The sequence below is a fragment of the Nylanderia fulva genome, unplaced genomic scaffold (genome assembly GCF_048542155.1).
Source record: "Nylanderia fulva isolate GAGA-0341 unplaced genomic scaffold, ASM4854215v1 Scaffold4, whole genome shotgun sequence".
In the NCBI taxonomy this organism is placed as follows: domain Eukaryota; kingdom Metazoa; phylum Arthropoda; class Insecta; order Hymenoptera; family Formicidae; genus Nylanderia; species Nylanderia fulva.
In genome coordinates this window covers 7851634-7873737 of record NW_028190476.1, presented here as the reverse complement: position 1 = coordinate 7873737, position 22104 = coordinate 7851634, and the positions used below count along the sequence as shown (strand labels likewise).

General features: G+C 31.8%; 1 protein-coding gene across 2 annotated transcripts in view; it reads left to right on the top strand.

Annotated features, from left to right (window-relative positions):
• Window positions 1-21893, top strand: part of LOC114941548 (fatty acyl-CoA reductase 1) — a 34211-nt gene extending 12318 nt beyond the window's left edge. Inside the window, exons 1-8 of one of the 2 annotated variants that reach the window (XM_029316567.2) lie at window positions 2479-2641; window positions 12161-12396; window positions 13450-13527; window positions 13940-14175; window positions 14257-14505; window positions 16526-16875; window positions 18380-18976; window positions 19502-21893. In XM_029316567.2, coding sequence (XP_029172400.2) covers window positions 13963-14175; window positions 14257-14505; window positions 16526-16875; window positions 18380-18976; window positions 19502-19643 — 1551 coding nt within the window. In that variant the 5' untranslated portion in view covers window positions 2479-2641; window positions 12161-12396; window positions 13450-13527; window positions 13940-13962 and the 3' untranslated portion in view covers window positions 19644-21893. Of the gene's footprint in view, window positions 1-2478; window positions 2642-12160; window positions 12397-13449; window positions 13528-13939; window positions 14176-14256; window positions 14506-16525; window positions 16876-18379; window positions 18977-19501 lie in introns of those variants that run through there. The other variant, XM_029316566.2, reaches the window with a different exon arrangement.
• Window positions 21894-22104: the final 211 nt, after the last annotated feature.

Sequence of the window (22104 nt, the reverse complement as noted above, 5' to 3'; positions counted from 1 at the left end):
GTAACTAGACTATAAATATTATTAATATTTAGCATATTTAATATGTATTGCGAGAAAGAAAGGATAATTACTTATAAAGGAAAAGAAAAAACGATAAGTGTCATTATGAATTAGCGAACAATAAATAAGTGTAGTGGGTACATCTTTATTTTATTTCTCAAGAATTAATTTCCGCAACATAATTTTATTATACATGATTGAATTTGGCGTAACACATTAACTGTAATAATAAATCGCATTAATTATAATATCAATTTTTCATGTTATTACATGATGAGAAAGAAAGAATTTTTTTCTTTCACATTTTTAAATGAAAAGAAGAAAGAAACATAAAAATTGCTCTTTTATCTCGCAATGTATCCTCAAAGATTTTATCGCGAAGTTATTTCTATTGAGATACAAATTATTATAATATCCATTGACGTCAAGAACCCCAAATCCTAAAACAACTAAAAAAAAAAAAAAAAAGATTTATGATGTAAAACAGTGCTCGGAATTAGTTGCTCTTTTCGAGCCAATTTCGCGAGCAGGTCTTTCCACTACCATCGAGCCTCGACGGTAGTAGGAGAACCCGCGACGTCGCTCGCGAAATCGGCTCGAAAAGAGCAACTAATTCCGAGCACTATGAAAATTTACAAATTATTAGGGTAGACCGGGGCTAGTTGAGCCATGGGGCAAGTAGGTCAATGGCTGTTATTCAAAAACAAAGTACAGGAACGCTTGCACGTGCAAGAGCGTTTTATAACAATGATATCGCGCACCGAGTTTAGTCGCGTTCAGTCACTCGAGACGGACGGATACACGACATATGTCCCAGCAAACACAGTATATAAATGTTATATACTTGAGCATGTTACATGTAACGTATATGTTAGTTGTAATTTCCCACTCATAGATGTAACATTTTTAATATTACATATATTACATTGTAATTATATTGTTATTATATCCCAAGATAGCACTGACTTATCAATACATCAATGTGCTATTTGGTATATAATTACAATGTAATATATGTTATATTAAAATGTTACATCTATGAGTGGGAAATTACAACTAACATGGATGTTACATGTAACGTACACGTTATATTACCTGTTATATTCCGTTTTATTATAGCAATGTAACAATTATATATCGGTGTTTGCTGGGGTGTTTTTATACCTTGTTTGTAAACTTTTTGTCGTTACTGAGTTTTGGTCTCAAACGTTAACGAGAGGGTAGAAAAAATTGAAGTAAGTAATTTTAATATTTGTCATTATTATATTATTTGAGGCTATTGTACAAATTGCATATTTTTAAACAATATGCTAGTTATAAGGATATATATTGAAAAATTCATAGACGTTGTGACAGTGGCCCAACTTACCTCACATACATAGTTAAATAATGTAATATTAATTTAAATATTAATTTTGCTGTTTATTTATTTTAGAATGCGTACATATAAGCGAAAGACAAATAGAGCTTCTACAACACAGGAACAACTTCAAACAGCTGCAAACTGCCATTTTAAAAGAAGGAAAGAGTATAAGAGCAACAGCTGATGAGCTTCATATTCCAAGAATGACTTTATCCAGATATATGGAAAAATTTAAGTCACATATTATAATAATGTAAAGAGAATTTAATTTCATTAAAATTATTTAATAATATAATTATTTTTCAATGATTTCCTATCTAATTTCAGTTTTTCAGCTCATTGACCAACTTACCCCACTATAATGGGACACGTTGAGCCACTTGTTATGCCGTCATTTGAGGTTTCTCCTTTGTTGTGATTACATATTTAAAATTTTTTTGTTTATAATTAGGAGCTCACATGTCAAGCCTTTCATTTGATATAATCTTCATTTTTATACTATAAATAGATAAATATTTATATGACTTTAAACAAAAAGTGGCTCAACTAGCCCCGGTCTACCCTACTCAAATTATTAAATATATAATTATTTAATTATAAAATTATCTAAATATTTTTCGACATTAAAATTAAAATTAATTCAATAATTCGATCTATATATATATATATATATATATATATATATACATGAATAATATAAATGCTTAGAATTCATAACTCTGTAATCAAGACATATGAGACTATATATACAGATTGATAAATCTTTTTCCTGCACAAATTAAAGTATTAATATTAACAAAGGGTGAAGCGTTCTAATTTCAGGTAAAAACAATCCAATAAATAGATTTATAGTTTATCTAACTTCAAAGACATTTAAGATACCGCACCATAACCGCTAGATTTCGTATGTTCACCTTAGGATCATATTTTGCGCGCTCATCTGATGATGATGATTTGACATTTTTCTACATAAAAAATTAGAAGGCGTCCACCTGTGTTTCCGTGGTAGGGTAAAGTGTATATGTGACAGAAAGGAGGCATCTCGCGGGATGAGGCGCGGCGGGATCGGTTTCGGTAGTGGGAGAAAACATTGCGTTCTCCACCTAAGTAGACAGGTATAAGGAACTTGAGTTAGTTTCAGATGCGCTCAGTGCATGTTTCGTTAGTCGTCCGTTAATCTTAGAAGGAGGAAGCCGATCCCGTCTCGTGTCTCTTCTTCTTCCTGGTCGATATCGTTTCTTCTCGAATGTCCGGCAAGGTTGCGGAAGGTGTTGTTAGGTGAGCAAAAATTCTATCTGGAAAAATATTTTGATGTACGAGATGTGTCTTCTGCGGAAGAAATTCTAGAACGCTTATCGAATCTCGATCGGTCGAACCTTCAGAGCGCGAATAACAGCGTTTATACAGACACGTTTACTGACGTGTAGATAAGACGATAAATTCTTTTTTATTGCACGCGTGTTGGGACCGCATACTCGTGTCGTGTCTTGAATCTATCATCGTAGAAATGAGGAATTGTTTTTATACAGTTCTCGATTGATCGAAAAGGATGCGCGATGATCTGTTCTCTCGAAATTATCCTATACATATTTTGTATGCTGATTGTTATTTATTATATCATATTGAAATTAAGATTGTGGATGTATTTAATCATCGTATATTATATTTTACTTATACGGAAGAGTCAAAAGTGAGAGTGTATTCTAAATTTCGTGACTGTGAAATTTGCATCTCATTTTACAGTCATTCATATTAAAATCTGTTCCTCTTTTAAATGCTTTTTAGAACAAATTAAAAATAGGTTTCTTTAAAATTTTTTGGTCATTATTCATGATTTACAATCAAGCTTGAAATATATATATTTTTTTTATTTATTACGATCAACTCGGAAGAAATTGCGTACTCTTATGTTTGTTTTCATAATATCCTTTTTTTATATAAGTTTTTTTAAATGTATACATATGTATCATGCATATACATTTCTCTATTTTTGCATAAAAGTCATTTCTGTGTTGCTCCAAATTATACAGAAATATACACAAAATACAATGGAATTGATTTATATAAATTATGCATATTTATGCATTTATGCGTTATACATTTCACTGATATTTTAATGGAATCAATTTTGGCGCTCAATATGCTCTCTCTATATTTTTTATTTTATATGCGCATCCACAATAATGTAAATTAATTTGTTCGAATTAATCGAGGAATAAAATCACAAATATGCAGGGTGTCCAGTAAATAATAATTGCGCGATATCTTGTAATACAGGTTGAGTAAATTAAATTTAGTAGAAAAATTCTCTATCATTTCGCGATTTTTGCAATTAATGAGAAATTAAAAAATATCGGGCGAATTGGCGCGAATATAAGGCGAGAAGAGACATTCCAATTTTATGAAGATTACTCGACGAAACATTGAGAGAAGCGCTTTATAAATAGCACACAGAAATATGTACTTAAAATGGATTAAATATGTATTTAAAAATTATGTATTCAAATATTAAATGTGTTTGAAAATTCGAATTGACTTCAATAATAATTTTATTTTCTAGAACTATAACATTTCACATATTTTTGTGTCTTTCAAAATAACGAATTTAGAACAGTGTTATTTGAATATTTACAAGCTTCAAATTGCATACTTGTTAGAAGCTGTCTTACAAAGCTTGCTTTCTATTTCTATAAATATATGTCTGGCAATTTTATACACAATGCTTTCAAAATAAGCGATCTTTCGAGCATTAAGCCAAAGATCGATGTTAAAGGATAAATGCAGAAGTATACTGCGTACAAAAAAACGTAAAAATGCATGTTGAAAATCTATATTGCAAAAAAACTCAGAACGTGCACGATTTCTTTCGACACTGCTCAATATTTGACAGGTCGTTTTAGTAATCGCATTATTTAGCATCTGATCACGATCGCTTTACCAATCGTCCATGCCAATTAGACAGGAATGTCTTTCCAGTCGCGTCTCTCAGCCACGCTCTAATGCGTGGCATGCATTTCGGAAGTCAATGTCCCGCTGACACACTTCGAGACGCCAGCCGGATGCAAGGCGTGCTATTGGCCGTTATTAAATATACGCGCTGTCGTGCAACTGCGTTTTACTATCCACATTTTGACGGAAAAACCTGTATTTGCCTATATAAATTACGCAAAAAATTTCGACGCTTGAAAATTTCGCGTTTCCCTAGAAATTCAACGAGTCAGTCAACAGTTAATTTAAATCAGGTTATCAAGGAGTGTTATGTATAAAGTAAATAAAGCGCGATAATTTTTCACGCTTCGATGTATACCGAGAATAATCTCGCCTCTCGGAGAGAGCTTCAATAGTCGAGAAATTTGTAATATCTCCACTCCTTCTTTGGGACGTTCTTATGGTCTCTACGGGAGCTATAGAGTGTTTCCCATTTAGTCTTAAGGTTTTTACTTTTTAGCTGTGCTAGTTCAGAATTTATCTTTTTTATTTTTATATCGGAAGGAAAAAGATAAATTCTGATCTAGTATAGTTCAAAAGAGCAAGCTTTAGATTTATATCGACTTGTGTCATTAAACGCAAAGCATCTATAATCTTTCCCTATAGTGTTGCAATTGTCAAACTGGATAATAATGATTCGCGCGACGTAGGAATAGTTCAAAGTTTATCTTTATCCTTCCAATATAAAATAAAAAAGATAAACTCTGAACTAGTATAGCTAAAAAGAACAGAACTTTAGATTTGTATCGACTTGTGTCACTATAAATGGAAGGAATCCATAATTCTACTCTAGTGTTGCAATTGTCAAACTAGATAATAATGATTCGCGCGACATTGGAATAGTTCAGAGTTTATGTTTTTTATTTTATATTAGAAAAAAAATAAACCCTGAACTACTAGTGTAGCTAAACAGAATTAACAGACTCTAGATTTGTGTCAATTTGTGTCACCAAATGGAAAGCATCCATAATCCTTTTCTAGTGTTATAACTGGGTAATTGGAAGAAAAAAGATAAACTATGAACTAGTGTAACTAAATAAATGAATTAATAAACTTTAGATTTGTGTCAATTTGTGTCACTAAATGGAAAGCATCTATAATCCTTTTCCAGTATTATAATTGCCAAACTGGGTAATATTAGAATGAATAAGATAAACTCTGAACTAGTGTAGCTAAACAGAATTAACAGACACTTTAGATTTGTGTCACCAAATGGAAAACATCCATAATCTTTCCCCAGTGTTGCAACTGTCAAATTGGGTAATAATGGGTTTGTTTGTTTTACCGCGCTGCTGTACTGGTGCAATAAGTTAAGACTGAAATAAATGTGCATTTTTTTACTCAAATTTATTGCACCAGTGCAGCGGCGCGGCCAAAACAGCCAAACCTAATGATTCGCGCAACGTTGGAAAGTCCCACACGCTTGTCGCTCACTTTTTTCACTCTTATTTCTGCCCTTTCGGGTTCTTGCAACATTTGGTAAAAGGCGAACTGCAATCATACCGGTTTTCACGTTTAGGCACGAAAGAGGAGATTATGCAAATACTTATGCGAGCGACATACGCGAAATGAGATACACCTAGCCTGGTCATCACCAAGGAGGACACGGATGGTGAGAGTGATGGCCGAAATAAAACCGGGAGGAAGCAATAGAAGTGGGAGGACGAAGTGGGTGGGAGGGAGGTCGATCCCCGGCGAGGGTGGCCGATCGGTTTCGCGGTCGCGGTTGCAATCATGACCATGGTCACGATCACGTTCCCGCTCGCGGATTCGCCGCGTAACGGGTTTACAGCAACGTGTAACGGACTGACTCTCCGGACGGACGCTCCGTTTCTCCCGGTTGCATCGCAACTCTTGAAGTCAGGACAGTGACCTAGAATCGTCCCGCTCGCGCATGTGTCCGTTTTCTACGTTTATATGTGTCCCTACATATCTGTGCTCGAACGTGTTTGCCTACTCGCGTCTTTCGCACCACTTATCGATACGCCCGACCGAATTTATCCGGTCTTATCCGTCGTCGAAAGATATTGCGAGAGAAAAGGTGAACGAGATTGTTCAAGTTATTTTAAATACCTTTGAAAGTGTCGAGATAAATATTAACAAATTAATACAATATATATATATATATATTTATTCAATATGTCTTTTTTATTAAAATGCGCGTAGATTCGGGTTTACACATATTTGCGATAAATAAGCAATGCAAATCTATTTCTTGCAATTTGCATAAAATATCGATCATTATTTGTATTTTTTTGTTTAATTTTTATTCGCATTCCATCTATATTTCTTTCACGTTGAGACAACTGAAAATAAATAACTAAATAAAATAAAACTCAAAATGACACGTGTAATCATAGAAAAAGGATGCAGCTTCAATTTTTCGTCCTTTTTATTGTTATGTAAAACTATACGTTTATCTGGACGATGATGTAAAATTTTGTAATTGGCGGTTACATGTCATAAAAATGATCGACACTATTTACGTAAGATGTTATTAGTAAGATGTGATTAATTTGAACGAAAGGCGTTTTTATAGTTATTATAACATAAGTGATAAAAAAATGAACAATAATATATACCCCATTTCCCAACCGAATCCGGAACGAAATAAAATCTCGTACTCGTATTACATAATTATCCTGTTTACTAATAACAAGTGCCCAACCAGCATATGACATTTATATTTCGGAAAGTAAGATATTATAGATGAGCGATAGCGCAAAAAATTCTGCGAAGGAAAATATCGAGTTTTCACTTTCTCAACGTTACGTTATAATAGTCGGATTATTATGAGAACTCTAGATAATAGTTATCTAGATTTTTCTTACATACATAACATAAATGTCTCAGAGATTTAACGAGCCAATAAATTGACTAATTTGTATTTTCACTAGTAATGTCGGGAGAAATTGTCATCAAATTGACAACTTTCTTCATTAAATATCTTTATAAAATTAATGATATAATCAAAATAGCCATCTCGAGATAAAATTCACTTAAAACTTTAAGCTGAAAAATTGAATTAGTGTTACCATGTATTTTTTGTTTGATCTATTAATACACATTGTGAAAAAACAGCCAACTAAACAAGCTAATGTTTGCATGTTAAAAGGTTTTAAATTGTCATAATCTTGGAAAATATCATATTCTTAAAAATAAACGTTTCGATTGTACTCAGTCTTTTTCAATATATTCATTTAATTGAAAATATAAATATTTAACGTATAACATAGAACATTAATACAAATTAGCAAACAATCAATCAATCAATGTATATTAATCAACATAGCATCCTTTATTCCATCAGTTGCGAAGTTTTCTACATTTGATATTTAATATTTTTTTTTTATATTGAACTAACTTTATCACTATTCATAAATATTTATATTTTCGGTTAAATGAATGTGTTGTAAAAGACTGAATACAGTCAAAATGTTTACTTTTAAGAATATATGATATTTTCCAAGATTATATGACACTTTAAGACTTATTAACATCCAAACATTAGCTTCTTTAAATGGCCTGTTTTTCCTCAATTTAATTGTTTAAATTTATACAAGCTTAACATTGAATATGTTAATACACATTGTATATGAAAAGAGCATCAATTGCATAACTGATTATAGGCAAATCAATCTCTTTTACAACCACTTGCTAATAAAAGCTTCTGATTTCGTAACTTTTCTGGTTAAAAAAGATAGTAAAACTTTTCTGCGACAAAAGGAATAAACAAATAAAAATTTTTATAACATCTAATAAAGTAGATATTTTTTTTCATAACAATATAAAACGAGTAATAAATTCAGAAAAAACCTTTATCTTATTTTTTTATTGCGCTTCATAAATGTCACTTAACTTAATACATTTGGAAAAATTTCTAGTTAATGACGCTTTTCGTTTTTTTTCCCCATAAATCATAATGTCTACAACGACAGCGCATGTTCAAAAACTGCGATGGTTACGTAAATGTCGCATTGTGAACCTCTGCATGCTAGTAAAACGTCGACAATTAACCGCACGTAGCGTGATGTCGACTGTGCGAAGAAATCGAGGATTATAAAAATACACGAACTTTTCTCTTTCCGACTGTAATTTTTCAAGACAATTCTTTTAACAAGTTCAGTTCCATTATTACCAGTTTTTTTTACTGTTATTTAAATAAAATTATATAGATGATCATGTAGATTCTAGATGAAATTTTGGGTCATCTTATCTTTATATAGATAAATTATCTAAAATAATGTTGAGATAATTTTAGTTTAGAGTTATAGCACGTAAAAAGAAATTAAAAAATATGAATATACAATATATATATATATATATTTTTATATTTCTTTTTTATAACTATGTTTATAATATAAGTCTTAAAAATAATATTATCTGGAAGTTATCTAGATGAATTGTTATATATAATTTTATCTTTTATCTAGATATATTTAAAACAAAATCTTTACATATTTTCATCTCATCTTTATCTAGCTAATTTTAAAATCATAAGTAAGAACAATACTGACTATTACTTAGCACTTATTATTAGCTTTTGTAAAAAAAAAAAAAAAAAAAAAAAAAATATAGCACATAAAATTACTTAATAAGCAGAACTTAAGTAGTAAGCAATAGAAACTTAAAAATATAAATATATTTTATATCCCATTTATAATTTCTCAAGGACGTTTAGAATTCCCTTGAGGGAATCCCTCACGATTTCTGTTTTATCGACGCAGTCATATATTTTCGTACTTCTAGCATATCTTTTTTTTTTAATTTGATATAATTATAAATGCTTCTCTACGATTGCAATACATGCATCAATAATCCCAGGACAATTCGATTTGATATAAAAAATGAGAAATAACAATTTTTTTTTCTTTATTTTCATCTTGATTTGACATCTCGAATTGCAGACGAACTGTCAACCTCATCATAATATGTGCTTTTTATAAAACATATGCACTTTGTATGAATAAAAATGCTCATTCCCTGGGATTAGAGGACACGAAAGAAAGCACTGTTATCCTCTAAATTTAGATTAGTCTAATAAAAATTTGCAATTAAAAATATGATTCATATGTATGTATGCGTGCGTTGTGTATACGCGTGCATGTTTTGGATATGTGTGATGACGAGTACAGTAAGGTTTGGGACACCCTGCATATGCCAGAGAAAAAGAAATGCAACTACATTGGGCAATTGATACAAACGGTATACTTAACAACTAATACATGTGAGATATATAGCTCTGACGCGTCATATCACGTCATGTTCGATATGCGGCAAGATAACAAATATTTTTCGTTCACCCGCGATAAATATACTTCGCAATGACTTGCCTGTTAGGGAAAATTTCTGCAGACTAACGATCCGATTTTGTCCAAGAGCTCGCTTCCTTTTTGCAACAATAAAACCGAATAGCCTCGTAACCCGCTTACGGTACGTTAGGCTGCATTGTTCGCAAATCGGTTGGCAAGACGTGCTTATACGGACACCCTTACATGACGATTATCGATCTCCTATCGGTTCTCTCTTATTCCATCGCTTTAAAGCCGTCGCCCATATCCAATAAAATTATCAAGAGTAATCTTAGACATTTTATAATTTTCTTTTACTAATTAGTTTCCTATTTATATTTTAGAAACACCAAATGAACTGATTATTTCGACGTATATAACAAAAATTATATTTTATTATTAATATATGTATAATAATAAAATCACCCATATCCGATAAAATTATATCAAGAGTAATCTTAGACATTTTACAATTTTTTTTATTAATCAGTTCCCATATTTTAGAAACACCAAATGAACTAATTATTTCGACGTTATATAACAGTAATTATTAATATATGTTTTATATAATAATAAAAATAACAAGCAAAATTTGTGACACTTATATTAGAAAATTGTTAGTTCATTATTTATTGTTTAAATCCTTTTTGTGATTTCTGTAGAAAAATTTCAATATTATAAATTCTGCTAATTGGAAAAATATATATTATGCATTATATAATATATAAAACTTATAAGATATATTTTTAGATAGGGAATTTTTTACAGACCTGATAAAATTATATATATCTTTCGAATTAATTAAAAATAAAAATAATTTAATATAAAAGAGTTAGGTATCATTTCTCTTTAAATATAATTAATATGATAAATTTGAAAATTTGATAAAATTATAAATTGTGTAAAACTTATTAATTTATTAATATATTCAAAAATAAAAAAGAATCATAAATTGAAAGCATTTTTATGCCATTGTATATTATTCAATTATTTATGTATTTAATAATTATTACAATTATTAATATTTTTTTCATATTTTAATTAATTTTATTAAAGATGTATTATATAAAATTAAATAATAATCACATCTTCCGGTGCTCAAACTGGGGGCAGAAAGTTAATACTTATATTGTCACTTATTAAAGCTATTAAGTCAAAGAAGCAGTACTTAACTTATAATTGCACAAACTGTACTTGTAAAGATATATGAAAGAATTCGAATTATGTTTAAATGGATACAAATTGTAGAATGCAATAGATATAAAAAAAGAGCGAAACAGAAGTCGTCATTATTGCTTTCACTTCCGGGTTCAACACATTTTCCGTTTAGGCGTATTGTATCTAGATTTATGAATGACAAATCTTGCGAAAAAAATGGCAAAGTAATGTATTTTCTACTCCTTTTATTAGAACTTCGAAATTTGATCCTGAGCAACAACTATTCAATTTTTTCTAAGAACACGATATACATAATTAAATTATCAAAATCTATCACTTTTTATTTAATTTTTAAAATATATTAAGATATAGTAAGATTAGCAAAATATGTTTTTAATGAAAAATCTTTTTTCTATATTTATATAACATTAATTCTTCTCAGAATCAATCAAATCATATTAAAGTGTAAGATAAAATACCATATATGTATAAAATTCATTTTAGACGAATTAAAAATCATATATCGTATGCAAATCGAGGCAGAATTTTATTTATAATTTTATATATGAGTTTTGTGTAATATATGTCTGCTCAAGACAATTTATTAAAAATAAAAAACATATTACAAGATATACAGGGTGTCACTTAATTGGCGCCCAATATTTATATGCGATGTTCCTCGTGAAAAACTGAGTCGAAGAGTCCCGTACCATTTTTTTCTGTAGGGCATAATAAAATAGTGATTTTTATTCAGTAACGTTACTGAATAATTACTACTGTACCCTGACACCCTGTATATATGCGCATATATTATAAGATATTTCCGGAACATAAAATTGCAAATAGAATTCTGTCTTTTAAATTTTGTAAGAAATTAAATCCTCTAAAATAGACTTCAATCTTATTTTTAAAATCAAATAATAAATATATTCGACACTCTGTCGACATTTTGCGATTACTAATGACGTTGAGAGGTTGAAAACGTTACCAGCAACATGAATTATATCTACAATTGTCGGATTCTTATGCGTATTTTAAAATTTTTATATTTATAATGACCATGTTCAGGTTTAATTTTATTTTGCGACTAGTTTGCGTTTGATTTTGTTTTTACCAGATTTACGTAGTTTACGCTGAAGATGGCCCAAAAAAGGGAGCCGAAACGTTCAAATATTTACTAATATAATTTTTGCGATATCAATGTAATTGCTATTTGCACTTAATAAAAGTACGCGTATGAAGATCAACGCTTGCTCGAAATTGCTCTTAAATTCAATATTTGTAATATATATTCGAGTTAAAAAAATACGTATGCGTGATTCTCATGAATTAAAAAAAAAAAAATTTCTGTACATTGTAGAGACAAGTTCGTAACTGTAAGAGACGTGAAATGAATCCGACGAACGTTGGATTTGATTTGCATCCGCTTGGAAGGTCACGGTACGGCGTATACGTTTGTGAAAAAAAGACGTCGCACCCTTCGCAGATGCTGCATCCTTATTTTTGAGAGCCGTTTTTACCGCGCCTCGTTATTTCCCAAGGCTCGAACAATAGAAGAATAATCATTGGGAGAAAATTGGTCAAATCACAGACCAGGTAACGTTAAAAATTAATGTTAACATTGATTAATTAAAATAAAATCACAGTGTTACAACATTAAGGCTCCTGGCTCCTCGCCGGCCATGTTGAAATTGTGACGTCAGAGACGAGAAAACACATGCTAAAAAATTCTTAGATGCCGTTTAAAAATAAAAAATTTGGAAACAGCACTTCAGATAGCTTTAGCACACTCTTAAGATATCTCGAAAACTATCCTTTTCTCTTTATAATCAATCGTTAGTCCGTCTGGCAGTGATCATCTAAATGAAATTTTGGTGTCATCTTATATCTTTTATATAGATAATAAAAATATACATTATATCTATATTTGCATTAGATAAGGTCTTAGATGAAGTGATGAGTTTAAGATGAAGAAAAGTGTTATCTATAAATATATTTTTATATTCCTTTTATAATTTACATTTTTTTACAAATGTGTTTACATAAAAATAATACTACTTATTTATTGTGTTTACTCAAAAATAATATTATCTAGAACTTATGTAGATGAATCGCCATATAATTTTTTCTTTTTCTGGATATATTTAAAACAAAACTATTTTTATCTTATCTAAGATGAATTTACATATTTTCATTTCATTTATTTCCATCATTTTTATCTAATTGTAAAATTATTTAAACATACATTATATCTTTACACATGTGCAGTCATTCAATATGACAAAATCTGATATCATGATCATTTTACGGTTGTTGATTTGACTGTCAAAGGAAAAGAATAATTGTATTTTAGAAGTGTGCTAAAGCCATCTGAAATAGTGTTCCATCGAAATATCTTTTTATTTAAAGTAAATGGCATCTAAGAATTCTCAGCGCAATCCAATATGACGGCGATGAGGATCCAAGAGCCTTAAAGTGACAAATTAAATATCAATTCAGAGAAAGCATAATGTATGCCTTGATATTTATCGCTTATCATCCGCATCATCTGCAATTCTTTGTAAGCATTGCATTCTACAGCTTAATTGATCTATTATTGTATATCGTACTCTACATCTAATGTATGTAATTTTGGATGTAAAAACATAGAAACGGAAACATAAGGAAGCAAAGAAACATAGGAATTCGCTATACTTTCTACTGGAAACTCCAGGCAAAATAATTTAGGTAGGATATTATTAATAACATAGTATAAATCAAATTTTTTGGATAATTTTATTAAATTTCGTTAGTGGATTATGATAGATAGGTGTTTCCATATAGCACACTAGTAATTAACTATTCGTTTCCATTACATTAATTTTTTTTCAAATTTGAAAATTGGTCATTTTTGGTCAAATTTAGCTTTATTTCAAAGCATAAGTTAAAAAATAAAATAACAAATAAATAAACTTATAAATCCGCTAACTTAATAATTGTGTTTATTGTACTGCGTAAATCACCCAGGAGCAGACTGACGTCATTAGATGTCATTTTGACGTTCAATGACGTTAGTCTGCTACGTGGGCACTTGAATAATTAAATAAATTAATAGTAATTTAGAGAATGTTGTTCTAATCCCTGATGTTTTTTTTTAAAGGACTTGACTAAGAAATTCTTGATATGGCCACGATGGCTGGCGGAGAGTACACATCCGTGAAAGACTTTTACAGAGATAGATCGATTTTTATAACCGGAGGCACTGGTTTCATGGGTAAAGTTCTCGTCGAGAAGCTACTGAGATCATATCCGGATATCAAGAATATATATCTTCTGATGAGACCCAAGAGGGGTCAGGACGTGCAGGAGAGGCTGCAGGAACTCTTAAACGCACCGGTAATTATCACCTGCTCTTTGCATTGCTTGATAATAATCTTTTCGAAAAAATCGAAATCACTATTGTTTCTGCCCTGTCAGCTGTTTGAGAAATTACGGCGGGATTCTCCGGGCGAGCTGTCGAAGATCATCCCCGTGGCCGGTGATGTTACGGAACCGGAACTGGGCATCTCGGCGGACGATCAAGATATGTTAATACGATCCGTATCCGTCGTCTTTCACTCGGCAGCCACCGTGAAATTTGACGAGGCCTTGAAACTCTCGGTCACCATAAATATGCTGGGTACCAAAAGATTGGTTCAATTATGTCACCGCATGCGTAACGTAGAGGTAAGAGAAAAATGCGAGATTTTTTCTTCCTTTTTTCCTATTTAAGTCGTAAAATCGTTTGAGCCGTAGATTGATTTTTGTTGTAAATCTTATGTAAATCAAAATTGATTTAAGGCTCCTGACTCCTCGTCGATCATATTATGTGACGTCAGAGGCGAGAAAATACGCTAAAAATTCTTAGCTACCACTTTCAAATTAAATAAACACTTCAGATAGCTTTAGCACACTCTTAAAATACCTCGAAAACTATCCTTTTTTCTTTATATAATTTATAATCAATCAACAGCTGTAAAATGACTGTAATATAAGACCCCAGTTCGTCTGCTCTTTGCGCATGCGCAGTCATTTCGCACGACAGTGATATCTCGATTATTTGACTGTCAAAGGAAAAGAATAATTTTCGAGGTATTTTAAAAGCGTGTTAAAGCCATTTGAAGTGTTTCATCGAAATATTTTTTCATTTAAAATAAATGGCATCTAAGAATTTTCATCGCGCGCTTTCTCGCCTCTGACGTCACAATCCAACATGGTCGCGGCAAGGATGCCGGAGCCTTAATCACTGTAGCTATATGAACTGATCCTATATTTTACGAATGTGCATGTCTTTACGAAAGATTACAGTGTCTATTCTCTACGGAGGGTTTGTACATCTCTACAACATCGAAAGATACGATATATCTCTCTCGGGATATAAATTCTCGAGAATCTTTTGAACGCTTCGTTTCGTTTGTTCATGGCATACGTCGATTTTTATTTAATCAACAGCTCTCTAGCTCTGTGTTCAAGTTTCTTAATATTGAAATATATTCAATTCCGTATCTTCCGCATATTTCAAAAGGTAAATAGAGCCGGTTTTTATTTACGAGTATATTTTTGTATTTTGCACTCTTTTATTATATCGTGCGATTCTATTCTAAAACATTCATCGATCGCCTATTGAAGAATTTTACGCGCGTGCGTATATAATTCTTTTCATATTATAATTTATACTAATTACAATTTATAATGAAAGTCTATATATAAAAAAACAGGTCATAAATATGTTATAAAGGTATAGCTAGAAAAATAAATAAATTTAATTTTTGACTTTTGTATGCACATATTTGAAAGAAAACGTGCAAAACATCAATTTATATATATCCAACTCGGTGGTATTTAATAACACATTAATCATTATTATTTTTTTTTAATCTTTAAGTATTCGTAAGCAAAAAATGTTTAATTGAATTATATATATGAAATCATATGTTTATTTATTATTTATTAATTATTTGCAAATTTCTTTTGTATTTTTCTCACTGCAAGGGAGACAAATTTTAATATTATGCAAAAAATTAGGTATATTTAGATAAAAATTCTATCCTTTAAAAAATTATTTTTTTAAATCAATAAAAGAGGTATCCAATTTACGCTCGTCGAAAAAATTGTTATATGGAGAAATATTTGTTCTTTAATGTTCTTTAATATTGTATATTAATACAATATAATATTTTTATACATTATATATTATATTGTATAAAACAAGCATTTATTTTATACATAGTAGTAATTTTTTTCGATGATGTGTGTGTTTTGTAAATAAAAATTTACATATTATTAAAAAATATTATTTACATATTATTTTAATATTGAAAATTTTTTATCATATCTCTGTTCATATATAAAGCATGTTCAGAGCAAAAATAAAATATAATTTTATTATACATATAATTAAGATAAAAAAAACAAACATAAAAAAAGGATAGAATTAATAAATATATCTAATTAATAAAAAAATAAGCTTTTGTCTGATCATTATTTATATATCACAAAGATATATGTTTATTTTTTCGCATTTTTTTTTCTAAGTATATCTTTTGTAATGTTTTCGTGTACACACTTAATCTTTACACATATAATAGTCATTAGGAGTGCACGTTCAATCAACCTACCGAGGTGGAAGTTGCAATCGCAATTCATGTTTCTCGTTAATTTACAAACAAAAAGCGTAAACGTGATTAACGCAAGTTTTTAATCGCAGGCGCTCATTCACGTCTCGACGGCGTATTGCAATTGCGATCGGCATGACGTCGCCGAGGAGATTTATCCGGTGGGAAAGGAGCCCGAGCAGGTGATCGCTCTGACAAAGTGGATGGACGACAAGATGGTTGAGGATCTGACTCCAAATCTGATCGCCGGCCGGCCGAATACGTACACATTTACCAAAGCACTAGCCGAACGGATGCTCCAGCGGGAAAGGGGTTCCTTACCGGTGGCGATCGTCAGGCCGTCGATCGTGTTGTCGTCCTACAGAGAACCGGTCGCGGGTTGGGTCGACAACTGCAACGGACCTACCGGGATCATCGCTGCCGCCTCAAAAGGCTTCTTCAGGTAACTGACTTTAAGGACCTTGCCAAGTAACAAACTGATGTCATTAAACCAGGATATATACTCCTGGGAAAAAACTTGGAAGACGTGGAATCTTCAGGGAATTTTTTTACCTTAAAAAATCCTGGAATATTTTCATGGAATTTATTTTGAACTCAGGGAATTTTTTAAAAAATTGCCGCTTTGATTTTATTTTCAAATCTACCTTTAAATAATATAAAATTTATTAGTTTTATATAAAGTATATTAAAATATATTTTATTATAAAATATATTATATTATTATATTAAAAAATATTTTATTTATGTTAAAAAATTATGTATAACAAAAATAAACTTAATTTAAAATTGTATTTAAAATTTTTTTAAATACTTTAATTTTACTTGGAATTTTGAACAAAAATATATCTGGAAAATCATCGAATTTATTTAAAAGATTTGAGTATATACCCTGTTAAACGTCAAAATGTAGCAAAATAACGTCATTTTGACGCTTAATGACGTCAGTCTATCTGGGTTCAAGGACTGTTCTAATCAGAGATGTATCATTTGAAATATATACAAGGTATTCCAAATTTATAGGGAACCTTGTTAAGGCTCTTGGCTCCTCGTCGGCCATATTGAAATCGTGACGTCAGAGATGAGAAAACGCACATGCTAAAAATTCTTGCGTGCCATTTTTAAATAAAAAGCTATTTCGATAAAACATTACTTCAGATTGCTTTAGCACACTTTTAAAATATTCCGAAAACTCTTTTTCCCTTTATAATCGATGAACAATGTGTATTTTCTCGCCTCTGACGTCATAATCCAACATGGTCGCGGTGAAGAGCCAGAAGCCTTAATGAGGAGGTTCCTAAGATTATTTAATATATATAGATCATAGATAAAGAAGATCATCATTTATTGCATGTTTCCCAATTTTTGCCATCATGTATCTTTGTAACTTTGCTTTAAATAAAAATTCTGCTAAAGTACTAAAGTAAACTCTACCTGAAAATAAAACTGTCAAATTTACGCTTGATTGAAGACTGGTTTTAGTTATATTTTATTTCTACAGGACTTAGTTTGTGGAAAACTCTTTATTTTCAATCATTTTAACTTGAAAATTATTGGTGCCTTATTTTCGCTGACGAGAAAAATCGTCTCTAAATAATTTTAGGAATTTCCTATTAATAGAGTATCCTGTAATTTTAGGACATCCTGCATATGCATTTAAAATACGAAATACAAAGTGTAAAATGTAAAAATGAAAAATTTATTTTGCATTTTCTATTTCAAATGGATTTGGACACCTATTTTACACATCTCTGGTTCTAATCAATGACACTGCAATAACACACCCCAAGTAGCAAACTGACGTCATTAAATGTCAAACTAACATCATTGGACGTCAAAATGATGCTTGCTACCTGGGATATTAGTTGGACAAATATTGAGATACCTCGCTAGCTAATATCCTAATAATCTTCATATATAAATCTTCTATAAAAATGTCTCGCTTACAGAACTATGCTGTGCCACAAGGATAAAGTGGCAGACTTGGTGCCCGTCGACATAGTGATAAATCTAATGATTTGCGCGGCATGGAGGACCGCGACGCATCGCACCGACACCATCTCGATTTACAACTGTTGCACCGGTCAGCAAAACCCTATAACTTGGAAGCAGTTCGTTGAGCTGTCCCTTAAATACTCCCGGGTACATCCGGCGAACGATGCGCTTTGGTATCCGGACGGTCACTGTCGCAGATCCATCATCTACAATCAATTGTGCGTGACGCTTCAGCACACGCTACCCGCGCATATCCTAGACATCCTGGCACGGCTGAAGGGCTCGCGGCCAATAATGGTCCGCGTGCAGGCGAAGCTCTCCAAGGCCAGCAAGTGCCTGGAGTACTTCAGCACGAAGCAATGGAACTTCAGAGACGACAACGTACGACGACTCGGCGAACAACTCAGTCCGGAGGATCGGGAAACATTCATGTTCGACGTCAGGCAGATCGATTGGCCGTCGTACTTAGAGCATTACATCTTGGGAATACGACACTTTATTTTGAAAGAGAGTCCGGACACACTGCCAGCTGCTCGTTCACACATCACAAAGTGAGATATCTTTTTTGCGGTGTAATTTCTTCAGAGAACATTCTAAAATCTATTTCTTGAAAACTAAAACAATATTAAAGCTCCTAGCTCTTAATCGAGCATGTTGGAATTGTGACGTCGTAGATGAGAAAACAGAATTTTCAGAGTGTGCTCCTTCGCCGCTGACGTCACAATCTAACATGGCTCTAGGAGTCTTATCAAATCTTTCAAACATCAGCAGAGATTTGACATTATTAGAATTTTTGATTATGGGTATATATACATTTTTTTTTTATTTGGACGTGAGGAATTCCAAGTAGCAAGCGTACGTCTTTTTGACGTCAAATGACGTCATTAAACGTCAAAATGACGTTATTTTGACGTTTAATGACGTCAGTTTCCTACCTGGGTAGAAGTTTGTATTATTTATAGATTTTTAGAGGAAACAAAGAATTTCTTTACCTATATACTCTATCTGTTTCTTTAATGTGTTATAGAAAAAAAGATCCGTCAGTCTGACATGTGTTTTATTTGCGTCTGTTACAGACTGTACTGGCTTCACAGGACTATGCAATTCGGGCTGCTGATAATAATGCTACGCTTTCTGCTCCTGCGCAACGCCGCGACACGAGGAGCCTTCTTTTCGCTGCTGTCTATCATACTTCGTATATGCCGCTTGATTGTTTGACGGCTCAGAATAGGCCCGGTCGATGATCGCGATCAGCGTAACACGAAGCGGCCGCTATCCACGGAGCGTTATTTAAAGGTGCGATTTGTTCTTCGACTTCGTTGCTCAGCCTCCTCAACGATAAAGCGCTATCTTCATACCCATCGATTGGCCTTTTCGATATTAATCGTTGACGAATAGCATCATTGGTTACAAATATTTGATTCATGACAAATAAGTGTCAGTTAATTGATTCGATCGCGCGCGCGCGAACGTGATGATCTTCGTGATGAATTTATCTCCCGACGAGTACAAGTTCTCCAATTTTACATATATCACAATTATTATTATTATTATTAATATAATTATTAATATTATTATTATTATTATTATTATCATCTTATTATTATCATCATCATTATATTACTAGTGTTATTCCTTATTGTTCCATGTGAACCGTCGATCGTCGCAAAATCAATCATCGTCGGTTTTTTCTATATGGTAGTGTGATCGTCATTGCATATTCCATTATGCTATAGATATAAAAATAAACGCGCATCACCACGATTATTCCGTTATATAGCGTCATCGTACATCGATACTTTGCACAACGTCAATTTCTAACGAATAAAATGCCAGATTGTCGACACGCGATTGTTACTAAAGCGAGCTCGGTACGTCGTTTTAGTCCAGCTAGTCGGTTTCCGGAATGGTAAAAAAAAAAATGCTTGCTGGTAATACAAACACACACACACACACACACACACACACACACACACACACACATACGCACATACACTTACACATCGTTCTCGCGACACGACGCATCGAGGAATCCGTCGTGCCTTTATATCGTCGGTATCTGACATATTCTTTTCCTTTTTTACTCTGTGACGTAAGATACCTAGATAGATACTTTGCTACAACCGCACTCTGCGGTTTATGCATATACAGAAGTGAACAAAAATTGCAGTCGAGATTTATATAGAAATAGTAAGAAACCCGATGACACATAGGAACAGTACCGTAATTAAGGGAACCTTATTATATAGTTAGAACCACTCAGGTAGCAACCTGAAGTCATTATACGTCAAAATGACGTCATCGACGTCAAACTGACATCATTAAATGTCAAAATGACATCACCGACGTCAAAATAACGTCAGTTTGACGTTTAATGACATCAGTGTGCTACTTGGGAAATAATATAGTGTTTTTTTGACAACTGCCACTGATATAAAATCGCGCGAAAATCTTAGCTGTAAATCTTTGTCTTGTCCAGAACACAGGACGCGCAAACATTCTCTTACGAACTTGCCGAAAAGCTGTGCTGCATATTATTTATACACACCCTTATACTCTTAATGAAATTCTCTCTATGTATCTTACACATATTATTGTCACAGGATCGACGTTTGAACAATTTTGAAGGCATTGGCAACTTTTATCGGCCGATCGATCTAAACGATTAAAAAAAATCAAAGTCCCTTAAGAATTAATCGCTAAAAAATTCGAATAAAATTAAACAATTGATTAATTATAAAATTATTATTATTATTTATTATTATTTATTATTATTTATTATATATATATATATATATATATATATATATAAAGTGAAATTATATATTGTTGTAAGTCATTGAAACATGCACGTCGCGATTTCATACGTATATATTCGAAAAAGCGCGCTTTTTATTACATCTATCAAGTGAAAATCTTATATAGGACAGTCCATATCCTTCGAATATTCACGCTCGACATCTATTGTTGTTGCCCGTCTCTTTAAAATGATCATGATATTACGCTTTATATTATTTATTAAAGTATAATTTTTTTTTACAAACATATGTGTCGTCTCTACTTTTTTTGCACATGAAAATAATTTATTATTATAAATATATATTCTAATCGGAGCGGGCTTTTCTCCCCCTTTTATGTTTCACGAGCAATCGATGAAAACGCTGTCGGGCTTCGGGAATGAGAGACTTTACACTTTAAATAGAGATAAACGTAAATGTAACAGAAATATCCACGTTAATTAGCGATGTAAGAAAAATGACAAATAATTTTAATTTTTGCGCCAAGATGGAAGGGAGGAGTATAGCGCTACGAAGGTCACCATCTGCTAGTCTCGTCTGTATTGTTACTCGGTTACACAGTGCATACAAAAAGAAAACAATATTTAATATATAATTAATTTAATTAATTAATTAATATTATACTATGCTACTATAAAAATTACATTAAAAATGATGAGTCATTACACGAGCCAGTGCTTTCAGTTGTTTTCCCTCTCAAAATCCCACATAAATATTTCTGATGAATAAAATTCCATTACATATAACGGATGTTATTGATGATCCTCATTTTTGACGCATCGCGTCGATGCGCATTAAAATACGGACATGGAAAGACGGATAAAATCGATATTAATTTATTTATTATCTGCGTAAGGCTATTTATAATTAGGTCCTTCGTA